The sequence below is a fragment of the Podarcis filfolensis genome (genome assembly GCF_964270895.1).
Source record: "Podarcis filfolensis genome assembly, chromosome: 2".
Lineage (NCBI taxonomy): Eukaryota > Metazoa > Chordata > Lepidosauria > Squamata > Lacertidae > Podarcis > Podarcis filfolensis.
Window position 1 is genome coordinate 35,992,821 of NC_139605.1, and position 24,820 is coordinate 36,017,640.

General features: G+C 41.9%; 1 protein-coding gene across 3 annotated transcripts in view; it reads right to left on the reverse strand.

The window, feature by feature from the left end:
- The window catches only part of SRGAP3 (SLIT-ROBO Rho GTPase activating protein 3), a 191,387-nt gene that overhangs the window by 98,971 nt on the left and 67,596 nt on the right, over positions 1–24,820 (reverse strand). For all 3 annotated transcript variants that reach the window (XR_014544879.1, XM_083600535.1, XM_083600536.1), the window contains exon 2: positions 7,587–7,782. Coding sequence is in view for 2 of the 3 variants with exons in the window: in XM_083600535.1 (XP_083456661.1) it covers positions 7,587–7,782 (196 nt within the window). In the remaining variant the exon portion in view is untranslated. The remainder of the gene's footprint in view (positions 1–7,586; positions 7,783–24,820) is intronic.

Here is a 24,820-nt window from a genome sequence, read left to right on the forward strand (position 1 = left end):
TCTTCACTTCCAATCTACTATCTTAGAGCCTCCAAAAAGTGAGGAGGGAGAGTCTCATGACCTTATTAAGGCTTTCCTGGACACATGAAAACACCTTTCAGCTCAATGAGCAGCAGCCAGCCATCACAGCAGATACAAAGTGTGACAGAGCTACCTGTGGCCTCACCAGCATCCCAAAAAGACTGAAGCATTCAAAAGCAGATAATATTCGCTGAACTACAAAATTAAGCCCACAAGATGTTGAACTATCAGGGCAAGTACAACATTGATACATGCTTCTTATGGCTGTGCCTGTTTGAAACAAGTTGATAGAAAACAGATGTAGAAACAATTATTACCCTCTAGAACACAGTATTGTTAACACATATTGTTAAAACAGCTCATATTATTGGAATGAACTGCCTCAGAAGGTGGAGCACATTTTCATTAAAGAACTTATTAAACAAAGGTTGAATGGCCGTCCATGAAAGATGCTATAGTAGTTGATTGTCGGCAGGTTGGACTCGATCAGGGTTTACCAAACTTGGGTCTCCTGCTGTTTTTGGACTACAACTCCCATCATCCCTAGCTAGTTGCACCAGTGGTCAGGGATGATGGTAACTGTAGTCCAAAAATAGCTGTAAACCCAAGTTTGGGGAACCCTGGACTAATATACTTTGTATGAGTCTGTCAGATGAGCCTTCGTGGTCCAACAGTCAGATATGCTGGGCCTTGATTTTAGTAAACATCCTGGTCTGTTATGGAAGTGTGCTGGGTGACTTAATGCATAGTGCTCTCAATTCCATGCCTCAACTCACAGAAGCAAATGAGTAAGAAAAGGAAAGGCATGCAAGGCCTTCTACACAAAGGATTTTTGCAGGACTAAACAGTGGTGGGTACATATCTCCTATTCAGGGGTGTCAACTTGAATAAAATATGGGAAGCAAGTAAGCCCCACCCCACATAATCAATCACATGACATGGTGCACGTACACCATTTGAATGGCAATGCCCATCAACTTTTGGGGGACCAGCCCTCTCAAAACATTTATTGGGGAACCGAAGCCCCCTTGACCCCTAGGAGTAGGCTCCTATGCTCCCATTAGGGCAAGAAAAGTTTGCAGCAATCCTACTAGTTGGGCCTTGTGAGCATTTAAGGTCCCCAACCGTAATCTGCCGGTTGCCATCTGATTGGATTTTATTCTGATCCTGATCTGATTTTAGGATGCATTTTAATTGATTGCCTGATTCTATGTTAATGTGCTATACATTTGATGTTAGCCGCTCTGAGCCCGGTTTTGACCAGGGAGGGCAGGGTATAAATAAAAATTATTATTATTATTACTACTACTCTTAGAACAGGGGCTCCAAATGCTTTCCATTATGAGACAGTATAGTAAAGAGATTTCCTAGTCATCTTCAGATTTTCAATTTACACATATTGCTGCATCTGCCCACATTCTTACAATCCTAAAAGAATGGTGCAAAAACAAAGGTTTTAAAAGTGCCATTCTTCAAGTAGCAAAGAAAGACAGGCACATAGCATTAATAGCACACCTTTTCTAGCCCACTCACTGACTGCACACACTATATGAGGTACAATGAACTAAGTTAATATCCGAAGAAATACTAATCACCTTTGTAAATGCCTTTGCAGGGCAATATATATATATATTTATAAGATATTTATTAAGATTTTTTAAAGTATTACAATAAAAATGAAAAAAATAACAAAAATACAAAATAAAAATAGTTAAAAACACACAGATTTTCCATTGCTTATTTTCCTTTAGCTTGTTTCCCGGACCTCCTCATACCTCCCTTTTTTGTATTCCACTTCAAATTGTTGGTTCAGCAAATCCTTACCATTAGATTTTTACCTATTTATAACCCTTTTTTCATATTCTCTTAAAGCATTACAGCTGGAAACCACTTAATTTCTATCCAACATCATTCTAACATTCATTAATTTTACAATATTTCTGTAGATAGTCTTTGAATTTCTTCCAATCTTCTTCCACCGACCCTTCTCCCTGGTCTCAGATTCTGCCAGTCATTTCTGCCAATCCCATATAGTCCATCACCTTCGTCTGCCATTCTTCCAAAGTGGGTAGATCTTGTGTCTTCCAATACTTTGCAATGAGTATTCTTGCTGCTGTTGTAGCGTACATAAAAAAAGTTCTGTCCTTCTTTGGCACCAATTGGCCGACAATGCCCAGCAATGCAGGGCAATATAGCCTTCTATAGCTTCCTCTAAAGGAAGGTAAGAAAATGAAGCACCACAACAGGTTTAGACTTATGAAAAGAAGCTCTTTTAAAAGAAGCAAACCCAGGTGTGCCATGTCACTAGGTTGGTAAACAAGGACAAGAATAGTGGTGTTTTCACATTTCTCTCCAGGACAGATCTTGAATTTGAAACTCATACCGTGGTCTTTGTACCTGATAATGTTGCTGATGAACAAACAATTTCTTTGAAGGAAAAGAGAAGTTGCCTTGAAAATGTTTTGGAATGGAAAGGCAGGATAAAAGTGCTTGAAATAAAATAAATATAGTTGTTTGCTATGACAACCAGACTTCCTTGTTCTACTCTTCTGCATGGCTTTAATCACGTACAGGAGAAATCAGACGCACACAACACACTCCACCCCAAAGCTTCTGCAATTTAAACCGCAACACTGCAGAGCATTAAAAGACGACTATTTTCCTAACAAAGGCCACTATGCTTTGCAAAGGCAAGGCCTCTCACAGCATTTGTGGAACTCAGGGCTCTTTGTTTGGCAAATGGAATGAAGGACTGTATAAAAACAAATTGTTCTGATCTTCCATTATACTACTCATTCACTCCAACAATACTTAAGATTTTCTGTCTGAAGCAGCCTTAAAACCACTTTGATACAGCTCACAGACCACTCAAACTATATTTTGCATTTTCAGACACGGAGGTCCTTTACAAATAAATTTATAGGACTGAAAGCAGGATTTTCTTTCATTGACTTAAAAATATGAAATAGGCCTCTTATGCCTTATGTGGCAAATTAACTGAGCTTTGTCTAGTCCCATAGTATTCAAGCTGCTGTTCTTTTGGAACATTTTCTCCAACACTAAATGATAATCATTCTTTACATAAGCAATCAGTGAAAAGGGTAAGGGACCAGAACAAGATACAATGCTTTCATTAGATAAACCTCAGAACAAATCTGTCTTATAAACAACCTTGTAAAGTAGCTATCAGAGAGAAGTAGTAAGCAAAATGCATAAAACATAAAAAGCCATCTCTCTCTAACATGTAATTATTTTTCTTAATGCAAAATTTAGTTCAACGTCTAAACAATAGTTCTGAGTCTTCCTCCTGCCCTGCTCACACACCTTCATTTACAGCCCCCATTTTTCCATTAGCACAGAAGAGCCAGCACCCTCCAGCTGCTTTTGCTTGGGGACTTAGTAATAATTAGTTCAACATTCACAGTATGTTCCAGGGCCTGTTCAATCCATTCGCCAGATGCTACTCTTAGCTCCATCTGGCTGCCAAAATGAATGGAGCCACAATGAGCTGTCTTTGCTTTTCATCTGCAACAACAACCACTGAGTTAAAGGGTCTCGTAAGGATTTCTAGCCCATTAGGTTTCGGTTCCTCTTTTCATTTCACTCTGCCACCTCCACTATTTAGACCACTAGCTGAGGACGGTTTACATAAAGAAGGAAAGCCCAAAGTGTATGCTGGATAAAGGAGGAAGCATTACTGGTTGGGGAATAATTTAATCCAGAGTTAGGTGAGCAACCTGCACTGGATAGTTACAGGTAGGTAGCCGTGTTGGTCTGCCATAGTCGAAACAAAATTAAAAAATTATCCAGTTTGCACTGGATAGGTTACACTCCTCCTTAACACACAGGTTCCTATCCTGAGCAGCTGCTTCTGGATGCTCAAGTGATTAGGTATGCTTTTCATCAGGTTTGATTGGTTTCCCAACCATATCTTTTCTTGGGAAGGAATGATATAACCACAATCATTTGTGTTTTGGTAATTACTAGATTGGAAGACAGCAACATGTTTGTTGTTTGCTACCCTGGGCTCCTTTGTGAAGAAAGGCAGCATATACATTTAATAAATAAAGAGGCTGCAACTTGTTATTTTTGTCTATTTGGTGTTACAGTGGTACCTTGGGTTACATACGCTTCAGGTTACATACGCTTCAGGTTACAGACTCCGCTAATCCAGAAATATTACCTCGGGTTAAGAACTTTGCTTCAGGATGAGAACAGAAATTGTGCTCCGGCGGCGCGGCGGCAGCAGGAGGCCCCATTAGCTAAAGTGGTGCTTCAGGTTAAGAACAGTTTCAGGTTAAGAACGGACCTCCGGAACGAATTAAGTACGTAACCAGAGGTACCACTGTAAATTGTCTGGTATCTTTCTCTATACCGTTTATCTCCTAAAATTAAATAATAAAAATTAAAAAAAAAATAGGGGAAGTGAATGAGTTGATCAGCTTTGACCTACAGTTTTGTAAATAAGCACCCAGTCATGTTTTTAATGCAGCTACCTTTGACTTCAGAGGAAAGAACTACTTGGTCTAAATTGAGTTAGACCAAGACTTCACCTGCTGCAGATAGAAAGCTCCTTCCTTTCACGGCTGATGGCAGTGGGGGGGGGGCATTTTGCTGATTTCCCACCACCACCTGCTGACCCAAGCACCACCTCCCACACTATTCCAGAAGGTCCCCCTCCCCCACAACCCCTTCTCAAACAATTTGGGAGGTGACACTAGGAGCTGCAGAACAAGGGGTGAAATCAGCAGAAATGACCTCCCCTTTCTCCATTAGTGGGATCATCCCATGAGCAGAACCTTGCTCAGGGTGTGCTCCTGCTGTTGGAAGCAAAATCTGGATCCAGCTCAGTATGTTTATACACCTAAAAATGTAACATGTGCACATGACCAACATGGGCTGTCGGCTACATGCATTTATTACTATATTTATATCCCACCTTTTCTCCAAGACATTCAAGGTGGCAAGTTCTTCTCCTACATACATACACACACACAACACACACACAACACACACAGTAAAGTAGAAAGGTATCAGTAAAACTTGGGACAGGGGCTAGGAATTAAAACACTTAAGGGGCTACATAACTGTAAAAACTGTATGGAACCATTAAAAACTGGTGGCATTTTGGCAAAAAGAAAGATCGTACCCTGTTATCCTCTGAGGGATAAAGTGCTTGTGTCTGCCTTGCCTATTGTCCTAGACACACCCGAGTGAAACGAATACATATAGCAGGGAGTTAATTCCTTATTGTCAAAAGCAATCACTTACAGTAGCTTCTATGGGACTCTGAATACACTTGCACACAACTTCTAGCATCTAAGTGGCTGTTCCCAGCCAGTGTCCTCTGGAGCAGCTGCAGAAATAAAAAACCACGCCCCTCTCCATCAACTTAAGTACTTTCCCCCCACAGGATGCACATGCAGCCTGAGATGATACCTGCACAGCAGCCACCACTGTTCTTCACTCTTCAATCCTCTTCTGGTTCTAGGAGACAGTGGGGCAGGAGATGGTGGGGATTCAATCAGCCGCCCACTTGCCTGATCATCCTCTCCTCCTCTTCCGACAAGTCCGGTGTTCCACTCTCTATCCCTGATAGCTCTGACGCTTCTCCTTGGGGGGCACCAACCCCCATAAATTGCTGGCCCCCTCTCCTCTCTCCAAGTCAGTTTCCAGTCCCCTTGTGCCCAACACACATACATCCAAGCCCTGCCATCCCTGACACCTATTGAGGAAGGCCACCTAAACATTAGGAAGAACTTCCTGACAGTAAGAGCTGTTCAACAGTGGAATTTGCTGCCAAGGAGTGTGGTGGAGTCTCCTTCTTTGGAGGTCTTTAAGCAGAGGCTTGGCAACCATATGTCAGGAGTGCTCTGATGGTGTTTCCTGCTTGGCAGGGGGTTGGACTCGATGGCCCTTGTGGTCTCTTCCAACTCTATGATTCTATGATTCTAGGCCATTCCACAAAAAATGAGAAGGCTCTCCCTCCAGGCAACACCCAACTAACAGAGTTGGGAGGCCTATCAAGTGGGGTGGTGGCTCTGCTACAGATCTAAACTTCTCAAGAATGAGGGTTCTGGTCAAAAGGAAGTCAAAAGACAAGGGGTCAAGTTTCTCCAAAAAGTTGTTGTGTTATTCCAAACCGTGATAATAGAAGGCCACTGTTCTTCAAGCCTGGGTCCCCAGATATTATTGAACAACAGCTCTCTGATCATTTGCTAAGCTATCTGGGGATGACTGGAGTTGTAGTCCAACAACAATGACATATGGAAACCTATTTGTACACTAGGAGAATCAGAGTAAAGAGATTACAGTGGTACCATGGATCTCAAACTTAATCCGTTCCAGAATTCTGTTCCAAAATCAAAGCGTTCCAAAACCAAGGCGCAAAATGGATTAATCCATTCCAGACTTTTAAAAACAGCAACTTAACATGAATTTTGCTATCTAACAAGACCATTGATCCATAAAATGAAAGCAATAAACAATGTATTGCAGTCACACAATCCATTAATGAGTAGCTGAACTGGGTTCCACACGGCTGCAAAAACAAAAACACAAAATAAATAGCAAAAACAGACAGATCTCAGCGTAACACTCAAAACGGAAGTGTGGCACTCAACTCAAAAGCGTAGCACTCAAAACGGAGCATGTTCGGCTTCTGAAAAAAGTTCACAAACTGCAGTGTTTGGATTTGCAGTGTTTGGATTCCAAGTTGTTTGAGTACCAATGCGTTAGAGAACCAAGGTATCACTGTACAGGGAACTTAGCAATATGAAGTATATAGGATTTTAGTAATTCAGCAGTACAAGCTGCAGCTCAGAATGAGGTGGAGTACAGTGGAGTGAGAGACCATCACCATTCACCTTGCACATTCAAAAATTTTAGATCACCAGGAAATGAATGACACAAGGGATTATGTCCAACAGACAAATGGCAATGACAACACAGGAAGTACTTTGCAGCTATGATTGTCAAAAAGATTAAAAGGAACCAACTAAAAACAACCAATATGGCCAGGGGCAAGAAGAAGGTAAAAAATTCCACTGAGGAGCTACAAAACTAGACAGTATTAATATCCTCCTTTTCTTCTACATTCTTAGTTCATTTAGAGTTCAGAACCTCAAAGGCACATACTAAAAAGGATCAGTCATGTTCATTACTCCAGCTTGAAATATGGAACATTAAATATGCAAACTGAATTACTTTGTGGTTATAAATAAATATGCAATATCAATGCATGCAAGCTTTACCCACCAGAATGTCAGGCGTGCCCAACACGTTGTCAAAAGACTGACAGTAGCAGCCAACCCTTAAAGAGACTATTTTGAAAGAAGTAGGGAAGACACTAAAAAGTTTGTAAATAAGTAGCTCAGCAAACCCAAGAAACCAGCTGAGGAGAATACTGAATCTCTGTTAACATTTTTCTCATTTCCTCAACCACATCTGCTCCCATCAGTCATCTGAAAAGGCCCATCGCTTTGAGATCACACTGAAGACTGCATTTATTCAACAAGTCTGGGTCTCTTGTGCCTCCTTTCAGAAATAGAAACATATATGCTTACTTGAACTGGTGGTGTTCCCTGGAGCTGCGAATCTTGGAAGAAAATCTTTCCGCAAGTTTTTCTAAGTTCCTGGAGTACTCCAGTTCAATCTCAGCCTTTCTGCGGAAGAACTCCTGGAGGTCCTGCAGGAGCTGCAACCGGGATTCAGACTGCTGTTCTAGGCATTTGAACTGTTCCACCAACTGGGTACGAATTTCTGGACACACAAAACAGAAAGCGAAACAGCATTATAAACAAATGGTAACAGAGCCTGTAAGCGCTCATTTATTTTGCTGCCCTGCTAAAGACCTCTCAACATTGACAGCACTATATTGAGCATGCCCAGATAAGTACAGATTAACAGGCTACATAAACGGATTAACTTCACATAAGTACATAAATACATAAACAGATTGACTTTAAACCTTTAAACATTGGGGGAAGGGGAATCCTCTCTTATGTACCCTTGTAAGGGGGAAAGAAACTGGACTGAAATTGAAGTGTCAGCGGTGAGATTAGGTTAAGAAATAATTCTCAGTGTCTCAAAGAACTGGAATAAAAGTGGGAGGTGGTTGCATATAGAAGACTAGTCATATATTCATTTATTAAGATTTTTTACTCTCTCTTTTTTCCATGCACAATTTGGGGTCCAGAAATGATCACCCTTACTAAAATTACATTTTACTGATATCAAGCAGAATTTGACTGGAATTAAGCAGTACATTCGGAATTTAAGTATTTAAAAGCAAACCTTTATGTTATTATATACTACAACCCACTCTTCTGATCCTTTGTGATTCAACAGGTTATAACATACATACATACATACATACATACATACATACATAAAAAGCATACAGCCATGCCATCTGTGTTTGCGGGGCCTCCAATATTTCTGATATCTAAAATATTTGGCAAATTACTACTGTGTCGTAACCGCTAACAAATACTGACATTAAGCAACATTAGTTTCACCAATCTGAAACACTATAATATATATATATATATATATATACACACACACACACACACACACACACACACACACACACATATACACACACACAAGCGCACACATACATACATATATACACATACATATGCAAGTGCTTTTGCAATACAATAGTGTGATAATGGTTGAACAGAGATATTGTCCAAAATCTCCCAGACGCAGAACATCACATCCAATTGCTAAGGAATAAATACTGGTAACAATTCAAACTTCCATAGAAGCTCAGGACCTTGAATCCAAGATACCCGAGGTCTGTTTTTTGGCGCTGTGGTCTAAACCACTGAGCCTAGGGCTTGCCAATCGGAAGGTGAGCGGTTCGAATCCCCGCAACGGGGTGTGCTCCCGTTGCTCAGTCCCACTCCTGCCAACCTAGCAGTTCGAAAGCATGTTTAAGTGCAAGTAGATAAATAGGTACCGCTCCGGTGGGAAGGTAAACGGTGTTTCCATGCGCTGCTCTGGTTTTGCCAGAAGCAGCTTAGTCATGCTGGCCACAGGACCTGGAAAAACTGTCTGCAAACAAACATCAGCTCCCTTGGCCAGTAAAGTGAGAGGAGCGCCGCAACCCCAGAGTCTTTCGCGACTGGATTTAACCAGCAGGGGTCCTTTAGCTTTACCTAGCATAGTCTTGATTTAAAGGGGGGGAAATAATGCATTGAAGCGGTCAGAGGACTTGTTCTCAGGCTAAAAGGATACCCAATATCATATGGTGGCCTGGTTGTGGGTCATATATAACCCTCATTGTTTCCCTTGCATGTGTCCACCTCTACTGCCACATTCACAACAGCCTTCTCAGGACCAAAAGAAGATCTGGCAGAAACAGGATAGCCAGCAGGAAGGATAGCCAGCAGGCTAGGACTATAGTTGCTATGCTGCTCCAGCGCATGCACTCTGCTGTTGGGTCACAGCCAACCAAGTGCACGCACAATCTGACCACAGCATGGCAGAGCGCCATAGATTATGTCATGTGCACACTGGCCGCCTTCCTGCTGGTTCCTTGGTTTCTCATTAGGAGCGGTACAAAGTTTTCTCTGTTTCTCAGGGTGTCAGAAGTGGAGCAGGCTGGGTGCGAGTGGAGGCTTGCGGGTCGGTTCTGGGGGCCTGGAGGGAGGCCAGCAGGCTGGAGGCAAGCTGGCTAGTGGGTGAAGGAGCCTGTTTGTGTGTTGGTCTATTGTGAGCGAGTGACAAGGGGAGAGGGAAAAGGCTCAGCGGGGGAGAGGGGCTATCATTTGTATGCAAAGATGTGTGTTACAGAGGGATAAGACCCTTCAGGCTTTGGGCTCCCTCACCACCAATTAGTGGTACCCCACCAACCTCCATCATGCTCAGGAAATGGAGCCCTCTTCACAAAGAAGTTGTCTTCTCTGCTCTGGAATTTTAGCTGCAAGGAGCAGAGAATGAATGCAAAGCAATTTTCACTTCATTTGTAGTTCGGCCTGTTTTTGCCACACTCTCAGATGCATCTAGAACCGACAACTTTCAGAGATAAGTTTATAGACTACATGCACCCAACAGCAGCTTTACATGAAATATATCGAGATAAATTGGCTGCTTCCCATGCTGATGTTTATCAAGTTATAGCTGTATTCAGTAATATCTGTCAGATTAATATGCCCTCTTTAGTAAATCAGGCTCTCTTACATGATATATCGCCTTGTACATCAAGAGAAAAAGAATTGTTTCCTTTTGACGTTTATCTCCTGCCACAAAAAACCAACAGCTTCTCCAAACACAACTCACTTTTTAAGCCTCTTAGATAATGTAGCAGAGTCTGCAAATCTCTTTAAACAGGATTGATCCTTGGAAGACAAACAATCAGAACTGGGAAAGAACAATGTTTTAACTCTTAGCCTCTATTTTGAAAAGTGGCCTCTGGCTGCAAGAGGAACAATACCCCCATCTGTATTTATGGGTGTGGATTTAGCAAACAAAAACAAAAACTTTCTGTTGAATATTGAAAATACTTAAATGTTATTTTTTTCTGAATGGTTAAGGAATATGAGGAGTAGCTATCCCTTTTTTCAGATGAAAACAAAATTCCATTTGAATCTACTCAGACTCTGTAATCACCATCAAAATCTTTCAAGTCTACAGTTCTATAATTCTATGACTCTCTGTGTACATCTGCTGAAGGTGGTATGGAGGGTGGCAACCAGAAAATGAACTGTTTCCTAGTAGGTTGGGTATGTTTACCCCATTCAAGTCCATTCAGCAACCTTTGTTGTTGTTTTTTCTAAAGAAATGGTTTTCAAAAGAAATGATTTGGGCTGAACGTCTTCCTACTCCTACTTGCTTGCTTACATGTGAAAAATGAAGGTTTGTCAGTTAAGCCCTATTCAGATGTTTCCCCTCGTGTGATGACAATTGTGCAAGGAGGGAGAGGGAGGTTGAACTTCCCTGCCCTGTCACTTCTGTTGCATCCTCATCACCCAGTCCACATGCCCCTTACACAAGGGTGACTTGCAACTTTCATTGTAAGGGTAAATTGTGCAGGAGGGAGACTAATCTACTCATGTAGGCTCTCTAGACAACTTAGGACCTTGGAAAATCCGTACAGTGGTACCTCGGGTTAAGTACTTAATTTGTTCCAGAGGTCCGTTCTTAACCTGAAACTGTTCTTAACCTGAAGCACCACTTTAGCTAATGGGGCTTCCCGCTGCTGCCGCACGATTTCTGTTCTCATCCTGAAGCAAAGTTCTTAACCTGAAGCACTATTTCTGGGTTAGCGGAGTCTGTAACCTGAAGCATATGTAACCTGAAGCGTATGTAACCCGAGGTACCACTGTATTCTAAATCATGCTGCGTCTCTACACAACTAGAGAAAGCTCTCCACTGCAGAACTGCAGCCTACAACAAATGAAAGGCTGCAGGAATGGGGAAGGAGATGTGAGAGAGGTGCGGGGCCGGAAAGTGAGACCCCACTTCATAGGAGCCAGCTCCTAGGGGACGTGGAGGCTTCAGCCCCCACAATAAAATATTTGAGGGGGCCGGGGCCCCACAAAATTGATGGGCATTCCCATTAAAATGGTGTGTGCGCTGTGTCATGTGATTGATTATGTAGGGCAGGGCTTACCTGGGCCCCCACAATATTTTATTCAAGTTGGCACCCCTGCCCCACTTTCCTCCCTCACACAAGTGTAATTGTGCAAGAGGCAACACCTGAAAAAAGCTATAGTGAATAGGGAACAGAGGTTGCAGTCATGTACACATTCGTGCATATATCACTTTTTACTTTAAAAAAAATTACCTCCTGAGATTCCAGCATAAAATTTCCAGGCAGCCTTATTAAAGACTTTAGGGTATTCATGAGGAGCAGCCATCTACGCCCGCCCGCCCCCCGGTAACCCCCATACCTCCTGTTTTTCCTCAACCCACCGAGGTAAAGCACAGGACAGGACAACACCTATTCTATAAAAAATGATGGGGGAAGCTGAGGCAACACTGTATTCCAGATAGATCTGAAAGCACAATAGGCAGTCGTTGTATTCAAATCCCTGTTCTGTATTTGTTATTTTGAACTGCTGAAATATTTCAAGGTTTGGGTTGCTTATTGCCTTCTCCCAGGAATCCATTACTGGTTATTTATTACTATCCTTTTTTTTCCCTTTTCCGTGAAGTGGTTTATCCCAAAGAGCATATCTGAAGCACAGAGAGAGATGCTATTTATTATTCATCAGATATCAACCATAGTTGTCTAATTCTACTCTTAATTGGCTGCAAACAAGGATAGTAAATGCACTGGCAAAACACAATAAAGAGGAGGGGGAAACAGCATATGTAGCTCCCTGGTCTATGCTGAGAAACTACTAAGTACACTCACACAGCATCCCTTATTTGCTATTTTGTGGCGAAGAGGATTGGGATGGGCTCTAATTTTTTTAAAGTGGTTTATTGCCTAGATATCGATTACAAGCTGAAGCACAAAGAAAACACACACATTTATTTATTTATTGGCTTTAACATTTGTTTTGAAAAGCAGAATTGGCCATGACATCTTCTTTCTGAAGAATCTGAAGATTCACATTGTCTTCTGGCAGCTGCCCTGTATTTGTAGCTTTCCCAATTGAACAGTAACAGCAAAGGGACATCAGAATAATCACGGCTGCATGCCAAGAATGCTGCAGATTCCTTCTTACAGAAAGAGATTGCTCTGTGAAGGGTGGAGCTGACACAATCAGTCCCCTGTCTTTTCCCTATTTTTGCCACACTGGCCTGAGGATCTCTAGGCAACAGTCCCTCTTTGCCAAGCACACAAACAAGCAATCACACATTTTGCTGTCGTAATCAACAGACAGCCCTTCAGCTCCACAACCCCACACAGGGCACTACGCTAATGATGTGCCACTTTGGCATTTTCAAAGTTCATGCCGGAAGTTCACCCACATCAGCACCATCTGAGTTATGAGAAGACAAAGGTCAAACCTAACAGACACACAAACAGCTAGCTAATTGGTATCCAAAAGGCACTCAGCTGTGAGCAGACATACAAATAATGGATACAACTGGCAAACCCTAAATACAGGGGTCAGCAAACTTTTTCAGCAGGGGGCTGGTCCACTGTCCCTCAGATCTTGTGGGGGGGCAGACTATATCTTGGGGGGAGGGATGAACGAATTCCTATGCCCCACAAATAACCCAGAGATGCATTTTAAATAAAAGCACACATTCTACTCATGTAATTGATTCCCGGACCGTCCGCAGGCCAGATTTAGAAGGCGATTGGGCCGGATCCGGCCCCTAGTTTGCCTACCTATGCGGCCTAGAATAACAGGACCGTTTTTTTTTTTAAAAAAATGGAAAACAGGATTGAAGCAGAAGATAAAAGAAGGGGCTAATACAAAATAGCCAGGAAACCAAGAAAAATCTGCAACTAGCCTTTTATAGGGATTGAAAAGTTTTAAAATATTTCAAATGACCAAATGAGCTTACTTAAAATGATAAATTCAGGTTTACAATCATGATCACTTTGAATTGACAATAACGGCAATTTGGGTTTTCTGTGGAATGACGCTTGCTCCGATTCAGCAGCAAAGAGTGGGGGGGGAGGGAGTGTTCGGACACAGACCTGGAAAGCCTAGGAATTTAGAACACAGTCTCCTTTCTGTGTCTGCTTTGCCTGCTTCAGAAAGGTATTATCCACTAAATGAATCCAGGTATTTTCCACAATTTTCTGAGTAAGTGCACACATTCCATTACAGTATTCTCATAAGGGATTTAAAGGGGTGGGGTAGCAGAAACCAAAGCAGATGTCCCAAGAAAATTGTCCAATTGCTCCAAAATACAAAAAGAAGAGAACAAGAATGAGCTTTCAATACAGAGAACTACACTGTGGGGGGGGGGGACAGGACAATGTTGACTAGATCACCAAAATACTGGTGGACAACAAAAGAGGTTTAAAGACACTCTCAAAGCAAATAAAATAATTGTAATATAAGCACTGATAACTGGGAAGCACTGGCCTGTGCGCACTCCAATTGGAGAACAACCCAGTGTTCGAAACTCCCATTGCTCTAGGCGCATTTTAACAACAGGGAATTTCATCAGCGCAAGCACTTCCTGAGCTCTGGGTGCAGGACTGCACCTAAGATTTCAGATTAAAACTGCAGAGTGGAAGGAAAGGAGGACCTTTTTCTGCCTCCCCACTTCCAGCTACTCTCTGAAGACCTTCTTAAGGATATTAGGGGCGTGGGCAGGGGAAGGACTAGACCATGTGAAAAAAGAGCATAATATTTTAGCTGCAGTTCATTCATTTCCAGCTTTGTATTCTTGTTATAAAAAAGCACGCCTAGACAGTCCTTTGTTGTGCCCATAACCTAGGTTTAAGGTGCCATTTAGCTCCTAGCTTTCATATCTCAGTTTCTAACACTGGAACAGCCTTTGCTAAAGGTGTCATGGACTTCAAAGAAGCACGAACTCAGGGCAAAAAAAGGAGAACAAGCTAAGAGGAAGGCACGCTTGGCAAATTCACACTGTGATCAACTCCCACCTGGAAACCTATGTCCCAACTGTGGAAGGACGTGTGGATCCAGAATTGACCTCTACAGTCACTTACGGACTCACTATTAAGGCCTCTTTCATGGAAGACAATCTTACTCAGCTACAAATGATATCAAAGAAGAAGGTTTCAGTAAAACAGGCCTATATATAAGACGGATTGTCCTAAACCAATAACTTTTCCCTGTTGACAAACACAGAGATGATGTAAAGGAATACATAAGCAGAAGGTGCCAGAGTGCCAGCTGTCCACACACAGAGAAAAAGAACAACCAAACGCCCTAAACATACAGAACTCTGTTTGGCCTTGCATTGTTCTCCGGAGGTTACTCCAAGCCTTTTCACAGGTTCAGGCCTGTAACTAACACTCTACACACAGGAGCGTCTCAAATGCTTCCCTAACCCAGGCCATAAATAAGGCTTGTTTTAATATATTTTTTCCTGGTTTGTTCTCTTTGCCCTGCACCCTCCTGAGAAGATCCAGCCTCTGAAAAAGGCAGCTGCTTCTGGCATAGACAGACAAAAGAAGGGGGTTTCTCTAGCAACGGGGATCAGATGAAAGCTTTCAGAACCTCCTCCCTTCTCAGGTTTCTTTTCAGCGGAGTGGTGTTCACACAACTCCCACAGAGACTTAGACACAGAAGTGCCCAAGAATTTTTTGGGTGGGGGGGTTGGAGGGTGAACAGAGGATGAATCAATTGAATGTGCACTGTGCTCCTTCAATTTCCTGGTCTTTTCAGTAACTTTAGAAGCAGATGGCCCAGGAACTGAGAATTCTCTTATTCCAATTTCCCTGCTCATAACCCAAGCAAAGGAATCCGTCGGAGGACGTTCAAGTCAAAAAGCCAAGGACATTTTCCTGTAATTCTCCCCCAAATTCTCTCATCTTTCCTGATCACTTCAAGTGCTTGACTACAGAATATTCAAAACTTGCTATTTTAAGCCCAGCCCTGTAAAAACTCAGATGCATCCAGGCTGCCCAAACCAGTTGCAGTGATAGCGTACAATTTAGAGCAGCCTTCCACAGTATGGTGCCTTCCAGCTGTTTTGGAGTGCGGTTCCCATCTTCCCTGATCACAGGTCATGCTGGCTGAAGCTGAGAGAAGTTATAGTCCAAAACCAGGGAAATTTAGAGACACTCCTTTATTTGGGACACTTCGTCAACCTTACCAAAGTTGGTCATTTGTGAAAAAAGTCAAAGGTCACGTTCAGCTGGAGAAAGGCAGGACACAGTCTGTACTTCTAGGTGAACTATTTATCTAGCATTCATCCTGATTTGTTTGCACAAAGTTTATGCAGAGGTTATACAACATCCACTGCTTGCACACTCAGATTGGTTTGCAAGGAGGTTATACAAGGTTGCATCAAGCAACTGTTATCTCACACTTCCCAGTAGTAGTAGTAGTAGTAGTAGTAGTAGTAGTAGTAGTAATTATTTATTTATACCCTGCCCATCTGGCTTGGTTTCCCCAGTGCATTTTCTCCTCACTTTTATTACTGCAAAAAAATCCATTTTTGTTTGGAAGCAGGTCTGTTGCACAAGAACACCAAATCTACTTTGTGTAATCTGAATTTGCCAGTTTGTGATTGAATTCCACCCACTAAACAACAACAATCTGGAAGTGAACTTGTTCTCTGCAGTTTTAAAAAGTTGATTTTTATGCTCAGGGACTCAAAACCTTTGTACAACTTGGATGCGAAAAAGGAACTTATGAGTTGGATAATGGGCAACCTGTTCCTAGTAGCGCTTCTAGATCAGTCAGTACAGATTTACAGACAGTGCACCTGCAATGTTCTCCGCCTTGTCTGCCAGAGGAGTAGACAATTCTGACAATTTTGCTTAGGGGCAATGGAAACAACTGAAGTCCAAAACGTAAATTTGAACCAGCATCCTTTCACCACAGCCAACAAATTTAAATGCCATGCTTAGTGCCCTCACTTTCTAAAGAACCTTGAATTCCTTATGACAAGGAGAATCAAAGAACTGGAAGGACCCTCAAAGGGCATCTAATTCAACCCTCTCCTCCCAAAGCAGGAAATCTACTACCCCACTATTTCTGATCGTGTTACATTATTTAGCAGGGGCTGGATGGCCACCTAACATGATTTCCGGCATACCGTAACTAAAGCTTTACAGCTTCAGAAATATAACAAGGGCACAAGAATATTGGTGATAAAATAACTCTCTTTTGCTTAATTTTTGAGATACACCAGGCACCCACAATCTGTATTTTAAGGAAACAATGGAATACCTCAGGTTAAGAACTTAATTCGTTCTGGAGGTCCGTTCTTAACCTGAAACTGTTCTTAACCTGAGGTACCACTTTAGCTAATGGTGCCTCCTGCTGCTGCCACGCTGCCGCCACGTGATTTCTGTTCTCATCCTGAAGTAAAGTTCTTAACCCGAGGTACTATTTCTGGATTAGCGGAGTCTGTAACCTGAAGAGTCTGTAACCCGCGGTGCCACTGTATATTTTCTTGTTCTGACAGGCTTTTCCAGCTGGATTAATGGATTGCTTCCATGAGTGTCTATTTTACATTGTTTATGTTTTGCTTTAAATATGTGTTTGTGTGTTTACATGTTTTTTGCCTTCAAAAAAAAATCAGACATCACATTGAGATGATTGATGAAGATAATGAACTGTGATAATCAGGACTGCACTTGAAAGAAAATCATCTGAGTGGAGGCTTAGGAAAACAATTGCTTGGAAGTGATTCTCTCTCTAAAATTTTGGACAACACACAGAAAGCAATTTTTTTAGTGCCTTGGTGCAATGAACTTGCTCAGCATCACACTCAGCTTCTCCAACACACCATCTCTCACATAGAGGCTAACAGTGTTTTTAAAGGGGGAATTGGTTTGGGTTTTTTAACGGGAACTACAAAGTTATAAAAGCCATTCCCCAACCTTTCTGCCTCCTGCCTCGTACCAGTTGCTTAGTACTTCTGAAAAGCAGTTTATCCAGTTATTTATCAAAGCTGCCCTTAAAAAATGCCACCCAAAGTGATCACACAAAGATTTTCTCCTTTCCAGCTGAGGCTTTAATTGAAACTTGCATCACCTCAATAAGGAACCTTGCAGTCTCCTGCCCTAAAGCCAGCCAGATGGTCATCTCTCCTCCCTTAACAAGAATGGAAAGTCATAAAACAGTTTAAGATAGCTAGGAAGAGAGAATGAATAGTAATTCCAGATTAGAAAAGACTCATTCTTGGAATTTAAATTCACTACATTAAGTCAAATCATGAGCAAATGAATTGCTTTGTGCATCTTTTCTTGAACAGTCCAATTCTTGTTTTTAAACTCAACATGTTATGGCTAATATAAAAAATATCTGCTGTGCAATTGCCTACTGGGTCATCATAGCCATCTAAAATGGATCAGTTCAGAATAATCAGCTATAGCATTTGGATTTTCCAGTATGTGGTTCATCCCATCCACTTTCCTAAGTGAACATGCCGTTTAAGTGTGTGAAGTGATAAATGAGGATCCACAAACGCACTAGCCAGTGATGAGCAAACCTAGAGGTGTGTGGGGTCTTTTAAGGCACTCAGAAAGCATCAGGGCAGTTTCCTGCTTCCGGGTGTCCCTGAGGGCCCAGAACAAAGCTGGAGACAATAGCCTATGCTTCCCTCAACTCAGATAAGAGGCATTTTATGGTCTTTATAAGCCCACCTCAAATCACAGTTAATAAAGCTGAGTTGTTTCAAGCAACCATAGTTAATATTACCCACCGTTTAGGATTTGGGTGAAATGAAAAGCTGTGATTGAACTAAACCAGAAGCAACAGCTTCTGAACTCCTGTTCATGATGGCGCAGAGTGGAAGCATAGGAGGAGCCTGAGGTTTGTTGCAGTGCATTCTTATCACACTTAGGACTAGTCCACACCTCTGCTTGTCCGTGCCTGGAAAGCACAGGTCCAAGCGGTTTTCTGCTTGTCCCGTCTGCGTGGTTTTGCCTTTGACCCATCACTTTCCCCTAGAAAACCCACTCTTTAGTACTAAATCAGAATGGCAACCCATGGAAAATCTGATTGCAGCAGCAGGGCAAATGGAGGTGTGGATAAGCCCTAAGATACATGCCTTAGTAGGACATCCAAACAAAGCCAGTGTGAAAGCCCAGGGAAAGAGACCTTTCTGAAGCATAAAAGGATTCCTCTCTATTTTGACTCTAGAGCTTTACTATGCGACTACTCCTTGGCCTGAAAAGAAGTACAGTGGCACCTTGGGTTAAGAACTTAATTCGTTCCAGAGGTCCGTTCTTAACCTGAAACTGTTCTTAACCTGAAGCACCACTTTAGCTAATGGGGCCTCCCGCTGCCGCTGCGCCACTGCTGCGCAATTTCTGTTCTCATCCTGAAGCAAAGTTCTTAACCCGAGGTACTATTTTTGGGTTAGCGGAGTCTGTAACCTGAAGCGTCTGTAACCCGAGATACCACTGTATCACAAACCAAGTCTAAACCAATGAGTTAACCTGTAGTTAAACTCTAAAGAGCCTTTTGTTGTTGTCCTCATTTTAAAAACAGCATATTGACTCAAGGCCTGGATCAAGACACACACAGGATTCCCTGAGAAACAGCTTGTAATTGTGTGGTTTGGAAATGTAGGCTAGTATCTCTGAGGAACCAGGGTCAAGAAAATATCAACTCCTTTCTGCTGCTAACCAACCAAGCAGCTTTCCAAAACGCAGTCCCTTGTTTATTCTACGTCCCTTCTGAAAAGAATCAAATTGCCCCATTTTCTTATTATCCTACATCAAGTCCTAAATACACAACTCAGCATAAAGAGGCTTGAGTCCCAGGCCAGAGTCCAGATGGATTTGGTTAGCTGCCTTGCCTCAAAGTTGTGAGCGTGAACTGCTGGAACAAGTGGAGGCTGGTATTTTTAGTGGGTCCAAAATATGTGATAGTGCTGCTCTAATACTCACTAAAGCACATCTACATATTTTAGATGGCATTCCAATTTATTGTTGAATTTAGCTCTCATTTACAAAGCTCTCCATTCAGCTAACATTTGGCATTTTCACACTATGCATCTAACACCAAGTAAGGTTTTTTTTAAAAGGAGACGCCACTTTTAGTTTTCCTTTCGGATGTCTTCCAAGCTAAACAATGAGACTTGCAGTGTAAACAAGCTACTCCAGCTTGGTCAAATTGAACAGCAGTGCTGTGTTTCTGAAAATTGGGCACCCCAAGTAATCCACAAACTTTCTGGCATACTGGCAAATTCCCTAAAATAACTAACACCCAGAAAAGTCTGGCAGTGTCAATGGTGACCGCAGGAAGGCCAAGAGCCATTCAAACCTTCACTGTACTGTTTTTATTGCCTTTCAAATAATTCATCTGCTGGACAGAAGTTTATTGCTTTCCACAACTCACCTTGGCAGCAACTCAACTGTAATAGCCTAACTACCACTTAGAATTGCTATTTCACTCATATGTACATGCAACACACACCTTGCTATAATTCATATATGTTTTAAATTTGATCCTAGCTTTTTCCCTTGCACAAAAAAACAAACATAAAGCACTTAACTTGACTTCCAGATATTACCCATATAGGCATACAATGCAGAATGCACTGGATTTAGGTATATGACACACAATCGCATATCACTGCAACCAAGACGTGGCTTACCAGGACCACACAAGTGTGCTGCTCCTAGAGAAGAACTCATACCTGTTTTGCTCCTCTCCAGTTCTTTTTAGCACAACGTGACAGCTAAGCCACAGTTTGGCTTAGTGTGTCACCTAAAATCATGATCTTGGTTTGAGGTTTCTTCTTCTTGTGGTATGTGAAGAAGGCCCCAAGAGCTTGTCTGTGCTAGATATGCAGGTCATGACATTCAATAATGGCATCCTGGCAGTGGAGAATTCCTATTTCTCCGCACTATCTTCTCTATTAAATATATTAATGGTTGCTGTTCTTTAGGATCTTGTGTACATACATTATAATCAGGGGCATTCTTCTCATCACATGGGGGGAAAACAACCAGCACCTGATCATTGCTGAAAATAAAAAAAACAGCTGTTTAAGAGGGACAACTACAGGGGTCTAGTATTTTAAAATAAACTCATTCAGGAAGGTCACTCTAGATTTATTTTTATTCTCAAAGTTATACTACTTTCTCTTCAAATATTTTGGCAAACAACTCAACACTTCAATGAACACTCAGAAAGGGATAACAGCATTACACGCCCATTCTACTCGCCAGACTGTGGTTTCATGCTTTATCCTTTGTAAACAGGAAACTGTCCAATTATAGGATGTACTTTTTAAAGCCAGTGAAGTATCAGGCTCATTCCAGCAAAGCCTTGCTTGCTCTTCAAGAGCAGGTTTGCCCCTCTCTTGTCTACAAGATTCAGACAGACCCGAAACACAGGAGGAAAAATAACAATAATAATAATCAACAAAGGTGTCCCATCCAAGGGAGATGCCTAGCTTTTCAGTGCTATGTAGCACGTGCTTAAACCAAAGAGGAAAGTGCCCAAGATTCCCCTTTTTTAATGACATGCTTCTTGTGTTATCACTCCTCTTTAAAATCTCTGAGCCAACCTAGCAAGGGGGGGAAAGGCTTTAAATAGGCTACAGCTTGGGGTATTCCATATCAGGATATAGCTCTTCTGAAGACTAACTCTATAGAATGTAAAAACTGATGTTATAGGACCTTTACCTCTATTTAGTTTACGATTTTAAGGCAATTTTCTACCAGTAGTCCTGAGGTTTCACCTTTTTTATTGGCTTTCCAAAAAACCAACACCTTCGTCTTTTGGCCTTCAGTTAATCTTCAGTTCAGTCCATTTGTTTGGTGCTATTTTATTTTATATAACTTGCTTTTTTATGCCAACTACCGAATTATTTTAATGCATAATTTAAAGATAGTAATTTAATAATAATAATAACAATAAGCCAATTCACCTTCAAAATCTAGAGGTCTTTAGGCCACACAAAATGTAAGCTTGTACTGTTGTTGGGCTTAGAAGATGGGGCTTTTTAATAAATAATAATAATAATAATTTATTGTTTATACTCCACCCATCTGGCTGGGTTTCCCCAGTGACTTTGGGCGGCTCCCAACAGATTATTAAAAACATGATAAAACATCAAACATTAAAAGCTTCCCTAAACAGGACTGCCTTCAGATGTCTTCTAAAAGTCAGATAGTTATTTACAACCATGGATAAATACTGTTTACTTTAAAAAAGAAAAAAGATGTTATATACTCAGTTATTTTAAAATTTTACATACTGTTCTTCACCACGACTTACAGGCAGGTATCTAAAGAATTCTGAGGCTATGTACAGACAGCATGAGGTTTCCACGAGGTTAATTCTGTACTATGGTAACAAAGCTGGCCAAGGGCTTATCCATACTTCCTCTTATCCCCCTGCTTTCCAGGGGAAACTGCTCATTTGGAGCAAACAGCAATTTGGGTTTCCCCCAGATTGCCACTGTTCCAAACTATCGCCAAAGAGTGTGTTTTCCCTTAGAAAGGAGCGGGTCACGTAGAAAACCTCTCGGATCTGTGGAAAAGTTACTTCAGCGACTAGGCATCAACTAGCATGGGGATTTTGCCGCACAGAGTCTCTGGGCTTATCCCCACTTAACTTTCCTCTGCGCTTTCCAGGCAGGGTCCGCGCTTTAAAGCTCTGTGTCCAAGCAGCCCCTTCCCCACCCCCCTGGAGCTTTCCTCCCAAAACCCCACTCTTTAAAGCTGAATCGGAGCAAACAGCAACCTGTAGAAAACCCAAATCGTTGTTTGCTCTGTTTCAGCTTTAAAGAGTGGGGTTTTGGCTAATTCCTTTGCTAGTGGCAAGTAACAACTTCTTCTTGGCAACCAGACAACGACAAAACAGCACACTGCCATGTTAATCTGCAGAAGTGTCTCTGCTTGTCTCTCTTCTGCCTCGAAGGGCTACCGAGGCTTTTAAGCAAAAAGTGCTGAACACACTGTCTGGCATGGTAGAAACCAGCACCAGCCCTGTGTGTGCATGTCTTCTGGAGTTTGGCCAGGTCACCAATGTGTCTTAAGGGCAACTTGCCATATAAGACAAAATGAGGACCAGGTTACAGATGTATCCTGATACAGTAAGAATAGCAGTTTCTGTTGTTGCTTTTCTTAGATGGCTCCAAAGTCTGTGTGTATTGGAGGCAGTGAATTCACCCTTGTGTTCATCTTTCCAATGCAAAATCAAGGTCCAGGGATCCCACCACCATCTCTTTCCCAGGACTCAGCAATGGTACTGGTAGCAGGCGGAAGTGTAGGGCGGCAGGCAATCAGCACAAACGCTGCCTGCTCATCCCTATTAGTTTATCATTGCAAGTCTGCTCCAAATGAACTATTTTTTAAAAAAGTTAGCTTGCGTCTCTTTAAAAAAAAGGAGGCTTTTAAAATTATACAAGAGCTCTTATTATGAGCGTGACAAAAGTAAAAGCTCAAAACATTTTTGTCTGTTTTCAGAACCTCATCAAGTTACACTCAGGCGCATTTCAATGCGAAAAAACACAAAATGTGACTGAGGAATGCAGAAGTAACCAGAAAATCCCTGGCTTCCTTTTCTCCCCGCTCAGTTCTGCCTGCTGCTACTGTTCCCCTAAAATGTTGCTGGCTAGCTCCATTTCCACCTCCCAGCCATCTCATTACATGAGCCCAGCCAGCCAGGAGTTGGATAATTAAACCATCACCAAACAATTCCAATTTGCCAATGTCCAGTGATACCATCAGTAAGGTCACACAAACCCTCCCTCTGAAGCCCTGATGCAACTCTAGTTGCACCAAAATGTGCATGCAGGTACAGATGAGAGAGGTGCCTTCAAGCAAGCATGTCATTTAAAGCAGAGGCCAAATTACACTGAACAACCTCTGCCATTTCAAAATCCAGTTCCCATTTTTGTGCTGTAAACCACCCAGAATAGCTGGGGAAACCTAGCCAGATGGGTGGGGTAATAAAATAATTAAAAAATTATTATTATTATTATATATTAATAATAATATATTGTCATTATTTATGTATTGTTGTTGATGTATACTGGAATTTTGTATTTATTTGCATATGGCAAGTTCAACATGTGCAAGCCCATTTAACAAATTAAATAACGAAGTCCACAGTGATGAAAAGTGGATGATATATTTCCACCTCACACTCCACCCTGACCATAGCAAGCATTTCATGACATTGGCCCTCTTCCCAAGAAACCTCCAAGAGACACAGTTAGGTACATCAGTGCAATGCTCACTCCAGCCCTGAAAAAAAGTCAATTATTCCCATAGGCTCCTGCAACATATGAGGTTTTAAATAATTCAGGGAGAATAGAAATTTCAAAGCCAAAAGAAACACCACACAAGCACTCTGTCTTTTGGGTGGCATTTCCTGGTGCATGCGGAAGGTCAAGCTGTGCTCTGCAAGATGCCATTCTCCAGCCAAACTTGACAGAGGCCAGCCGCAACATTTTTTTTGCTGCCTGTGAACACAAGAAGGTTCGTGCAAATATAAGCAGGTTGCAAGAAGGCCCAGTTCCTACACATATATGTATCTGACTTGGGGCGCTTCCAGATGACATTTTATTCAGCATTCTACCTGATTTGTTTGCAGAAAGATTAGACTATGTTGGCTGTGAAATGTGCATTCTTTCTGATTTGTTTGTGGTGTGGTGAGGTTAAATGATGTTGCTTCAAGCAAGGGCTATCCTACACTTCCCAGTGCAGATTTCTGTCACTTGCCTTATCACAAAGAGTCCAGTCTTTTGAGGAAGCTGCTCAAAGCCTCCCAATCAACTATCATTGCACAACCTGAATTTACCGAATTTGACTGAATCCCACTCAAAACCAGCAGCAGCCTAGAAGCATCCTTGGAATCCCTTCTCCTACACCTTGACAGAAATCCTAAAATCCCCCACAGGGTGAGGAGGGAAGAGTTCACCCTAACCCTTAAAAGGAAACCTTAAAAGAAAACTATAAATGTTTGGCCAGGAATTTCCATGTAACGTTTTGAAGCGCCATTGAGTAAGTTGCTGAGCAGGAACAGCACGTCACAACTGGAGAGACTGATTAGTTAAGAACATTAGATGCATGTCATTAGTCAGATAGAATGAACAACTGCACCCTTAAAGGTAGAATACAAATCTGGAAATAAATACAGAAAGGAACAAAACATGTTAGGCATACCAGGCACAGGGGCACAAGTGGATTACAATGAAGTATTTTGCCTTTGAAGCCAAGCCTTCATTGTTTCTGAAGCAGGAGACACCACAGGGG